Source organism: Hydractinia symbiolongicarpus, chromosome 8 (assembly GCF_029227915.1).
Source record: "Hydractinia symbiolongicarpus strain clone_291-10 chromosome 8, HSymV2.1, whole genome shotgun sequence".
Classification (NCBI taxonomy): domain Eukaryota; kingdom Metazoa; phylum Cnidaria; class Hydrozoa; order Anthoathecata; family Hydractiniidae; genus Hydractinia; species Hydractinia symbiolongicarpus.
Window position 1 is genome coordinate 26,831,165 of NC_079882.1, and position 12,090 is coordinate 26,843,254.

General features: G+C 31.9%; 1 protein-coding gene across 2 annotated transcripts; it reads left to right on the plus strand.

Moving 5' to 3' along the window:
- Positions 1 to 2,182: 2,182 nt before the first annotated feature.
- Positions 2,183 to 10,316, plus strand: LOC130654524 (EGF domain-specific O-linked N-acetylglucosamine transferase-like). Of its 2 annotated transcripts, none has more exons than XM_057457133.1 (17): positions 2,183 to 2,821; positions 4,464 to 4,552; positions 5,059 to 5,167; positions 5,262 to 5,359; positions 5,477 to 5,581; positions 5,706 to 5,812; positions 6,001 to 6,104; positions 6,580 to 6,672; positions 6,860 to 6,931; positions 7,339 to 7,425; positions 7,520 to 7,588; positions 7,721 to 7,782; positions 7,895 to 7,922; positions 8,001 to 8,092; positions 9,355 to 9,402; positions 9,847 to 9,901; positions 9,997 to 10,316. In XM_057457133.1, exons 1-17 carry the CDS (start codon positions 2,645 to 2,647, stop codon positions 10,033 to 10,035), a joined length of 1,434 nt encoding a protein of 477 aa, XP_057313116.1. In that variant the 5' UTR covers positions 2,183 to 2,644; the 3' UTR covers positions 10,036 to 10,316. The 2 variants fall into 2 exon arrangements, with proteins under 2 accessions (XP_057313116.1, XP_057313115.1); XM_057457132.1 differs by having other exon boundaries at positions 2,369 to 2,821; positions 10,084 to 10,316.
- The last annotated feature ends 1,774 nt before the right edge of the window (positions 10,317 to 12,090 follow it).

Genomic DNA, 12,090 nt, shown 5'->3' on the forward strand with positions numbered 1-12,090 from the left:
ACATTGTGAGTGCGTATCATGCGCAACACAAATGATCTTGTATTTTTATTAGAAATTGGATTTTATTAATAAGGTGACTCCAACTTAATTACTTGTTCTATGCGCAAAGTAGATAGTAGTTTACGGTCTGTCGCTCGGCGAAATAAAAATAATTTTATCAAGAATGTATAAATGGTCGGAACAACAAATAAATAAAAAACAGCGGGGAAGGGTGTTACAACAAGCATATTTTTCTATTTATGTTTTGCTTGTATTAGTGAATGTTAAATTAGCGAATGTCCAATTTAATGAAAGTTCATTGAAAAATAAGAACGTATGATCGGAACAACAACAAAAAAATTATAATAAAAAAGTAACAACGGACGAAGGTTTACGACAACCGTTTTCTATGTATTTTTGCATAACGCACGCAATTTATATTTTTTAGTTGTGAAGGAAAAATAATAATAATTTGTCTCACTAAAAAAATGTAACTAGTACTCAAGGTGAAAAGATAAAAATACTTGCATGTTAAAAACTTGTTTTCAAAAGTTATGCAGCAAGCTTTTTTGTGTTGTTTTGAAAGCTGTACAGCAAGAATTATTCTTGTGCTGTTTCGAAAGTTATAAAGAATATACCTACGTTGTTTTGAAAGATATACAGCAGATTATACTTAGGCTGTTTCGAAATTTATACAGCAAGTTATTATTTTCCCATTTAAAATAATAAAACACAAAATTTATTTTAATAAAAAAGTTAAGTGTTCTATTAATGTTATGATTAATATATGTTTAAAATTATGCTGCTTGCTAAAATCTTAAGTTTCTTAGTCAATATCATTTAGGAAAAATAATTAATATCATAAAATCTTTTTCAATGATATTAGAAAAATATGCAGCATTCATAATCTTTTTTTTCACGAAATGGGATAAGAAAATGTTTTATTCTTGCCCGTAGAACAACTAAATACGTTAGAGTCTAAACAAGAAAAAAGCTTGCAACAATGAAAATATTTTTGATTTAAAAAAAACAACAACAATTATTCACATTTAATTGCGCTATTCTCTCATGACATTAACTACGTGATTTTTATAATGTTTAAAGATGTATCATGACGGTCGTGATATGGATTGCGAAAGTCACGATGCATCGTGAAAGTCGACCCCACAATGGATTGCGACCTTCACGATGCTAAAAATATTTACTGTCGCGACAGCATCGTGCGCGAAGCATGATACGTGATCCACGATGTTAGGCGTCCTGATTCCAGTACTGTACCCTGGACTCCTCATCAAAGCCATGGCCCCTCCTGGAAATAATAGACAGGGTATATCCCTTAATATTTATGAGGCTAGCCATGTAAAATATGAACATCTATCTATCTTTTTGCGAGAGCTATTATGTTGCAAGTGATTTAACAAAACCTTCACCATATAGCTAAGGCCACCCTCAAAAATATAATTGGTAAGTGTCACCTGACCGACTCACTTTAAGAGGCGAAAGTCAAGTCAGGGAGTCGGTAAATTTGTAAAAAATAAACCAAACAACCCACGAACAATCTTCGACACTCAACAAAATCCTACATTTACCTTTTAAGCGGTCCTCCAAATTACGGTTGTTACGTCCAAATGTTATTTCGATAGGTGACTGCGCTGCGCTACTCAGTGCTATATTTTCCTGCCAATATACGACAATACTAGCGAAAACAATTTGAACGACTTTGACTGACAAAAATCGAACTTGAAACGGAGGCTAAAAATACAGCTGACGTACATTTAAAACGAATAACAAAATATGGCTGCGAAATACAGTATTCTTGTAATTTTTTCGTGGAAAATTTTAGCTGCCTAATTAACAATACAGGAATCTTATTCGCATAAGGTAAGGCCACACCTTAAATATAGCTAGTATTGGTTAGTGTCACCTCATGGACTTAATACTTGAAAGGTGAAGATTTGAGTAAAGGAGTTGGTAATTTGAGACAACAATAGATAAAAGGAATGGTTAAACCCATGCTTCTTTTTTAAAAAAATTCTTGATTGGTTCTTTAGAATTTGGACTAAGAAGATTAACTAATTATGCATGATGTCATGAGTATGCTCTGCAAGGGAGTTAATTTAACATTTTTGAAAAGCCATATAAAGTTAAAAATATTTTTTGGCCATTCACTTTGACGGGTTTTGAACATTTTACATAATTTTTTTTATTTAGTTACCATAATTATGCTTAATGCATACTCATGACGTTACAATTTCGCATAATTAGCGCTACTTTTAAGACAAATATCTCAAGAACGGATAAAGATTTTTGAAAAAAATAAAAAGATTTCTAGACAACTTTCAAAGATCTTTCATATGAGCTCAACTTGATTTTTAGCGGGAGGTAACCTTTAAGCACGTTTCAATGAGTGTTTGTGTCAATTGCCTTGTGTTGATTTGTGTCTAACTATTTTTGTAATCAGATTTGTTACAAGATATTATTATTATATATGTTGCTTAAAAATCAAATAAAGAATCAAATTTTGCCAAACTAACAAATTTGGCATTTTTAGAATATTCAAATCCTTGCCTATCGGTTTAGATATGCTTATATCTCCATTTGCAGTGCAGCACAGTCATGATTGTTACATTTAGTGGAATAGATATTAAATATACAACAGTGTGACATGCTTGAGAAACCATTGTATGATATGTTTTTAGTTGAGTTGTTTCTGGTAATAATTCAGTTCACCTATCACTACGATAAGGTGTTTGTCCTTGGTGCTGATAATGTTCCCCATGAGCATTTAAAATATTACAAAAAAGATCTACAAGAATGTCATATCAATGAAGCCACATGTCAGGTAAGAAGCACTTTGAATTTGTGAGGTTATAAAAAAGTATAAATGATTCAATATATACTATTACTTTAAAAAAACTAAATTTTTCCAGAACTAAATTTCTCTGCAACTTCATCTTTCAAGTTTCCCACATGGCCAGAGGAATTAAAGGGTTGAATTTTGTGGGTGGCTTGGATTAAAAGATTTAAATACTAAAAGTAATTACAGAATATTTTGGAGAAAAAAAGTGATTTTATGCTTTACAACAAATTGGCAGAGATATCAGAACCCCCCCCCTATTTTTAAAACAATCCCCCTATTAGGAACCCCACCCTTCTTTTTTAAGACTACTCCCATCCCCCACCCCACCCAAGGTCAAGCTGTTATCTTCAGCTTATAATGGATATGTAACATAAACACCCTATTAATTCGAACTCATATTCAAAAACATCAGAAAGTGCTTTTTTGTTGTTGAAACCCACCAATAAGCAATGTTAAATAGTTATAACAAATTAATAGTGAGAAAAAGTTCTAGATAATTATATTCTTCTTCTGCTAATCCCATTTGTCTACTTTATCTGCCTTTTATAGCCACCAAGGGTGACTAAAAAAACATGATATTTTTAAACTTTTAGCAAGGTCTCTAATGCATAGATAAGTCTCTCTAATTTTCTAGTGTTGCCAATTTTAAAAATTGCCACAAGCTTAGTGTACTGCGTTTATTGAATCTTTTCACAATTGTCAACTTGAAATGCTATTTTGTAATAGCATTTGACAGACAGATACATGAATTTAGATATATTAATGAATAAATAGGATGTAACTTTTAAGAGAAAGAAGTATAAACTGACTGCAAACTGAAACAGTACAAAAAATGAGCAATTGCTAAATTGAATGATTTGACTTACTTAAAGTAGTTAATCTAGAAAGCAATAATTTACTCTGGCATATAGAGCAACCCCACCCTTTTTATACAACAACCGCCATGGAACCACCATGGAACCGCCATGGAAAACGGATGTTAAGCCGAGAATTATGATGATGATGAACAGCCTATTTCACTCAACCCAGTTCAGCTAGAAATTTTCAATTTCCCTATTTTTGCAAAATTTCAGAACGTCGACCCCCCAACCCCTTTGAATTTCTGGATAATTTAAATAACTAGTCGGTTACCCGTGGATAAATCCATGGCTTAGCTCGTCCTCTATTAACTGCATTTACCATTGCGGTTACTATTTTGCTTGGACAGATGTATACGGTTATAATATAGATAAGAAAATATCAACAATGAAAAGTAAATTAGTGTTTTAGTCCTATAGATAGCCTCAGTGGCAACATATACTTCCTGATACATCTCCCACCTATTGTTGGAGTCGCTATGGGCATATCTCTAATACACCTTTCCGGACTTTCATAAATTATAATAATTATGACGTCATCCAAAATTTTATAATGGTTTTATGCTCCTTAAATAAGAATATTCAGACAGAATATCAAATTATCATGATAATAATTTTTAGTATCAACCTCTTTAATTGAGTTTGACATAATTAGGAAATTTGGAAAAAGTCTAAAAAATATATATACCACTCATTTTTGACAACATAAAAAATTTTTTTGTGTTTTTTTTTGCCCTTTTAACTTAAGTTTTTGCAAAATATTATAGCATCAGAAAAAATGCTGGGGATACGAAAAAGACTGCAAAGTTGAAGATTACTTCTCTTATCCTGTGTGTGACGATATTCATCATGGATGGTAAGTAGTTATCTTTCATTCCCAATTCATTGTTTAAATTTTCACTGATTTTTTTGTTCTTATTACATTTTAAAGCAATCTTTAAAAGTGTGACAAACTGTCAAGTCATTTTTCATTTTTAAAAGATATTCACAGTTTCTCATTCTTTCACCCAGACTGGATACTGAATATTGTTATCATGTGACTTACATAACACGTCCTTGATGTTTTTAAAGAAATGTTTGAAGCTTAAAAACTTGATGGAAGATGAGCATGTTTTTCAAGGTCTTTTTCAACTAGATTGAAATAAAAATTGTGTGTATAACTGTAACATTTTGTTCAAAAGGACCAGCAGATCTTATGTTTAAAAACCTCTTGTGAGAGATTTCACAAATTTGTTAGTATCTTCCTTTTAGATTCTATTTAAAAACAAATATGTAACACAGGCTTTTTTAGGTTTTTGTTGTATGGTTCAATATTATAAAAAACTAACCATTTATCATTTTAACTTTGCATTTCAAAATAAGGGCCAAGACATTAGAAGAGCAACAACTAGTGTTTTGGAATCAGGCTGATTTTGGTTATGTTAAGAAAAGGCTTGACACCATGAAGTTCATATGTAAACCTGTAAATGAGGTATGTATTGTTCTTTTTTGATATTATATCATATATATTATTTATTTATTCATCTTTTACTAATATTGAAAAAATGTTTTTGTTTTTGTTTTAGATTGATTCCTCCCTAAAATGTAGTCAAAATTGGGACTACTGTGCAGCTACTAATCTCTATATGGACTTCAGAAGGAAAGATTTTTCAATCAATGAAAGGTATGTTGAATTCGTTGAGTTCATGTATTGAAAATTTGAACTGTGACCTTTATTCAAGCTTTCAGTAAAATATATGTATTTACAGATATTTACATATATATTACATTTTATATTTAGGTTCCATGAAAATTTTTTCAATGAAAGAGAGCTTAGTGGTTCCTGTAGCATAAATAAAGATTTAATCCAAAAGGGTGTGAAGCATAAAGGAGAATTGCAGTCTTGGTATGTAAAACAATGAATAAATATTATTGTTCTCTATAAGTGAATGACAAACTTTGATGTGGATAGACAAATTAACAGTATGCGTTTTTTTCCTGTTCTCATTATGTTCTGTATTTATTTTAAGGTATGCAGAATTAAACACGTTTTCAACTTCAGAAAAAAATCATATTGTTGATGAAACCTGTGATGAAGTTGTAACAAAGCCAACAATATTTATGAAACTTGATGCAGGTATAAACACTTTTTGTGTTATATTTTTAACTTGTTATTAAACTGTGAAAATAAAAATGTCAACAACATATATATGTAATACTGCATAATAAAAGTGTTTTAACAATGGCATACATAATGCACATGCATCTTTGTTGTACCTGCAAATACGTGAGAGCATACATAAAGGACGTGCATCGTTTTTTTAGGTGTAAATATGTATCATCACTTTTGTGATTTTCTCAATTTGTACGCATCACAGCATGTAAATAGAAGCTTCTCAACTGATATCTTTATTGTTATGTGGGATACTGTGAGTATGGCTTATTTATCCAAGAAAATCTAGCAAATGACATTATTGCCATTTTGGGGAAAAGATTATCTGTTTTAGCTTTAGTGGTAGAGCGTTCGCATCCAGTGGGGAAGGTATTGTGTTTAGCCAGAGTCTATAAAAGTTTTATTACATCCTTTTTGCTTAACGTTCGGCATGGGAATAGGGAGTTGTCTTAGAGAGTTGTCTAGTTGAGATTATCTGCTTTAGCTTTGTATGGCTGACCGGTGACTAGCTAAACAATCTACCTTTTTATAGTCTAGCTTGTCTAACTAGACAACTCCCTAAGACGACTGTTGTGCTTGCACGTCTTCCATAGCTCAAATAGGAGCTTTAGATGCTCTAGGATCCCCTTCGCAGGACCCTCATTAATAACAGTTCCATTAGGAACTGAAAAGGCCAACCTGGGCACATGGTAATAATAATAATAATAGCTAAACAATCTACCTTTTTATAGTCTAGCTTACCATACGGTGATATATTTCCAGAAGTTTGGAATGCTTTCACTAGACATCCTTTAAAACGACTAAGTGATTTTGCTGGCAAAAAGGTAAATGTCACAACTGATGGTGCTTTATTTAGTTTCAGGTACTTTCTACTGTGTGGACATAAAACGTTTTCTTTAAATTCTTTATCGTGCTACTTGAAATCACCAGTGTCAAGCGGGAAAATATATTGAGAACATTGTGAAGAAGAGTCAAATTAGTGCAAACAATACTTCTACTGTCTACATTTAGGTCTGTTTTAAAGATGCCATGTTTGCAATGCTTCCTAGAATGGTTTATGGTTTGTTTTATAATACTCCATTGGTAAGTTTTTCTGAAATGTCAGCGTGTTTGTCAGATGTCATGTTTACATAACTGATTATCCGATCGATCAAAAAGTTTATTTTAATTGAAAAAGAAAAATTTTGATTTGATCAGAAAATGATCTGGTCTGCTAAGTCAAAGTGTTACATTTTCTATAAAAAGGGTCCTGCCCTCTGGAAGTTGTGACTAATTTGTATAAGTCTTTGTATTCTGGTATTTATTAGTATTTTCCGGTGTGTCAGCGACCCATATATATATCTTTCAAGTAAGACACAATTTTACTTTTGGCAATATTGTTTATTAAAAACAGGAAGGATATTAGGAAAAGTCAAGGATTGACCTTGTGAAACGGTGAACACTCAAAAATTATCTTTAGTAACTGTCATCATTGTTATATAAATGTTTAGGTTCAACATTGTCGTAAAAGTGGGTTGTTTAAAGCTTTTTCAGAACATGTCTTACATCGTTTGAATATCACACGAAGCGAGTATGAAGTATGTGCAAAACAGTCCTACTTTTTTCAACTAAAAATAAACCAATCATACATCACCATTTTAACAATTGTAAATCTGTTCAATGCTCATCTAGGAGGATGCAATTCGAATAACGTTGCTTAAGCGAAGTACAAAATACAGGAAGATAATTAACGAAGAGGAGGTGAGCTAAATAGATTATAAATATTTACGTGTAGATGACAACAGCGGTTTTATGTTCTTTAAGTTTAAGTTCATCATTGCAACGATTGTGTAAATCAACCTTATCAATTCTTTATACCTTTTACTCTTTTAGTTGATTGGTGCTATGACTCGTGTGAAGGGAATCAAAGTTACACCTGTTGATTATAAATACAGGTATTCAGTCTTTTTTTATCTGAACCAGCATTGGTATTGTATTTGCACCGATATTCAGCTCGTTGCTTATTTTAGGCATAGTATTAGTTTATTGTTTCTACGTATTTTTTAGGGAAATGAATTTTTTGGAACAGCTAAAGGTATTTCATTTATATGCTAACTTTTTCTGGTGTGAAAAAGATATAACAAATCTGAGTATTGTTTTTATCTCCCTTCAGATTTCGCGTAACACGGACATCTTTATCGGAATGCATGGTGCTGGCTTGACACACTCGTTGTTTCTACCTGATTGGGGAGTGCTGTTTGAAATGTGAGTAGTTTATGAGAAACTATGAGTATGTTACAATTAGCCATTTAGTTATGAAATGAAATAATAACAACAGTTTTTAAATATATATATTAAGCAAAAGCTTTTCAGTAAAAAACCATATCAGTGCTATAAATGTTACAATAAAATGAGAAACCAGATATGCTACATATATACAAGTTAAAAAACATACGTATACACAGAGGTGATAACAAAAAAATTGAAAATAAGAAAAGGTAATTCTCTATGGTAAGACGGTAACTATCTTTACTGATGATATCTATGTTACACCATTTCTAAAGAGGAAGAGTCGCTGTGAGTCTAATTGATCGTTTAAGGTAAGCTTCTTGAGGGCGATTACACACGCTTTAATGTTTTTTCGTGTTCTTGTGTCAATTGGTGCATTTAATAAAATTTTCTAATTGACAGCGTGTGTTGGGTATTCCCTTAGGTGTTTTGCGGTGTCCGAATCTTTGTTGATACTTTCGTGCTCTTTCCATTGTGTCCCTACATTTCGTTTTGTTTCACCAATGTAATTTGCATTGCACGTGCATACGCCTCCGTAAATTTTGCCTGCTTGATGGGGATTTTTGTCCTTGACGTGAAGAAGATTTTTGACTTTCTTTGTCATCCGTTTTATGCCAATATCGATCTTGTCGTTTGTAAAATCCTTTAGTTTCTAGAGAAATTGTTCATTTGAATTACGAAAAAGGAATCTTTACAAGGATAAACTCCTTTGATTCCTTGAACAGGAACTCCGGAATAATCTCCTTGGGCTGAGGCTATATCTTCTCTTCGAACTGACGAATTACACTATCCGTGAAGCGTCAGGAAACCAGCATGGTTAAATTTATCTCTGATGTGCTTCTTTTCTGTATCAAAATTCATTCCTATGCGATACGATCTACTTAAATCACCGTTGATTGCATTTCGTTTATATCTCTTCGGGATATTTGAAGTCCAGTGTGTAGGTAACTTGTTTGGTTTTCGATGAACAGATGTGATGACTTTATTTTCTTTGATGGTCAAATTGGTGTCCAAGAACTTTGAAGGATTTACTTCAACTGTAAAAACGAATATTTTGATGGTAGTTGTTGATTAGATTAAATAGACGATTTGGTTGGTTAGTTGGTTACTCGTCTATTTATCACATCATCCACAAAATTAGTGCGTTTCTTATCTGCAAAATCCGTGAATTATTTTGTTGAAGTTGTGAATGGACAATACGTTGTTTTTTTTAAAATCTAAATGAAATACTTTTGTAGTTACAACACTGAAGATGCTGGCTGTTACAAAGATTTGGCACACCTGAGGTAATTCATTTTCTATTTAACTGGATTTAACATTTTATATATTTCAGACATACACTCTTTTTTTAAGCATAGCATTTTAAGTATTTTGTCCCAGCATTGGTATGCGTAAGTCTTATTTTAGTTTTAAAATATGCTTACAATGTGCTTCTTAATGTTGACTAACTTTATGATCGTACCGTTTGTGTAGTATAGTCCTAACAGTCAAATTTTCGAACAATCAGTTTAAATCAACGTTGATATGTACTGTGGTATCGTTGTGCATCAACAAATATGTGTTTTTAAATGTCACTCTCTTTTGTATTAGAGACTCCTTTTTGCACTTAAGAGCCAAATTATTAAGCTCCTAATGTTTCGTTTCGTTTAGTAAATTTGGTCAAAAATTTGATAAGCTTATATGTGTTTAATTAATACATTTCGGTACTTATATTTTTATTTTTGTTCCAGAGGTTTAAAATATTTGACGTGGGAACACAAGGAACTACTTTTTCAACAAGATAAGGTAAAATTAATAATACTTTAAAACTCGCCGTCTATAAATGTGAAATGATGGCTGGAAGTAGCAACGTGCAAATTCCTGTGGTTTTTTTTTTACAGACTAACGACCATTACACAATATGCTTTATAACAAAGTAATGTACGATGAAAGTTTACTAGTTTTTCTGGCTTTAATATTATTTGCAGGGACACCACCCTACACTTGGAGAGCATCCAAAATTTACTAATTACGCTTTTAATGTTGATGAGTTTATGCGTTTGTTGACTATCGGTATAAAACACGTGTTAACGAAGCGACCTCATAGTGACGTATGAAATGGCTGAAAAGTTTTTGTAGATTTTTTAGTTTGTTATTTTGTATATATATAACGATGTATTTTTGTATAAATAATTATATAAATATATAAGTCACATAATGATCGCCATGTTTTTTTTTGTAGGACATCCCTTGTGTGTCTTGTGTTTTTAAGTATATTCCGTGTTAAGTAATTTTTTTGTACGCGAAGAGACGATGGCATAGTGTTTTAGGCTAGCATGAGAATAATGAAGTTGTCTTAGAGAATACTTTTTATTCAGGTAACAATGTTGTCGCCGTTTTGTGTGTTGTGCATTAGTCAACCTAATTGACCACAAGCTACGTTGTATTTTTTGGAAATGAGCATGCGTACAAAAGACACGCGGTTGTGGTTGTAAGAACTGCTAAACAGAGAGATATTGAATATGAAAGAAGTAAATTTATTAACCAGTAGCGCGCAGTCTTAAAATCTTTTACAGCATGCTCTTAAGATTTTTAGAATAAGTAAGAAACCGCTTAATTTGTTTAAATAAGGCGCACAATAAAACAAAAAGAGTAGTATAGAAAATTTTTTAAAGCAACGAGTTGGAGATGTTCTATCCATCTGCCATCATCAGGGTTGCGTAGTATTTTGTTTTTGCAGCTGGAAAGTCTTGTTGATAACTACAACAAATGTACGCGGGGGTATTGTGATATGTGTATATATTTGACTTTCAATTGTGGCTCTGTAATACATCGGTATAAAGTTTTAATTTTGTCGGTTTAAGAGAAATTTTTATTTTATTTTTTAAACGGATATTTATAGGACGCTAATTACTCTAAATATAGATTAACCTATTTACGACCTAATTAAGTTGATTGGCAACTTTCCAAGTGTGAAGAAATCGTTTGTCCTTTGCTCTGTTGTTGTTTTTTGTTAGAACGATATAGTGGTAGAAGCCTAGTAACGGAATTATGGGATGAGCAAATATAGAAAATCTGTTCATTGATTTAGAAAGATGTATTAATATCGCTGTAACAAAATGTTTTTTGTGTGTTTTTTTATAATCCGATAAACTATACAGATTAATACCAAAAACCTTCAAGAAACTTTGTAGTTCCATTGTGAAAACATGAGATTAACCAGATAGGATAACATTCATTGGAAGACCGCGAAGCGGTGATAGTTTGAAGTCAAAAGTATATTGACAAAAAAAGAGACAAAAAAATTTTAATTTGCAATTCTTAAAAAAGTAAATATATGAATGAAAAGTATTCACATAAAGCTGCTAGGATCATAAAGTAATACTTCTCCAAATAAAAGGCTTAAAAGCGATTACGTTTTTAATAATATAACGTGCAAAATAAACCCCCGTCTCGTTTTCTATTGTTTTTCAAAAGCTGTTGTTTTGTGAACGTTATAAAAAAAATATTTATTGCAATTCGCTGAATGAAAAACGTGTGCAGTTTTCATTTTTATTCACGACAAATGTATGCGAGTGTGATTGTTAGATGAGAAGATCTATCATAGCATCATAAATATTCTCACTGAATGAAAAAATTCACACGTTTCACACCGGATAATTTCGTAGGAATCATTACGTCCTTTTTATAAGAACCCTTGACATCTATAATCTGTATTTGCCGCTACTGTATGACGATGTTATAAAAAAACATTATTTTCAAGTGGTTTTCTTTCAAGGAAAGTTTATTTACGATACGTGAACATATATCAACAAAAATAGAACGAAACTTTTTGAAAGAAGATGGAGCAATCTTTAACTTTATTTACGTGGTTTACGGGAGTTTTAATCCTCGTTATCGTAGTTATCGATATTTTGCTTGCGTTGAAGTTTAGGCGATATTTTCGAGCGAATGGATTTGGTATCGTGACAATAACTTTACTAAGTTTTGTGATC

Excerpts from the sequence above, each read along its gene's own strand:
- LOC130654524 (XM_057457132.1), top strand. The coding sequence starts at position 2,645 with ATGCTTGAGAAACCATTGTATGATATGTTTTTAGTTGAGTTGTTTCTG. Across the intron at positions 8,093-9,354 it reads TGGGGAGTGCTGTTTGAAAT|TTACAACACTGAAGATGCTG; the intron begins GTGAGTAGTTTA and ends ATACTTTTGTAG. Across the intron at positions 9,902-10,083 it reads TACTTTTTCAACAAGATAAG|GGACACCACCCTACACTTGG; the intron begins GTAAAATTAATA and ends TATTATTTGCAG.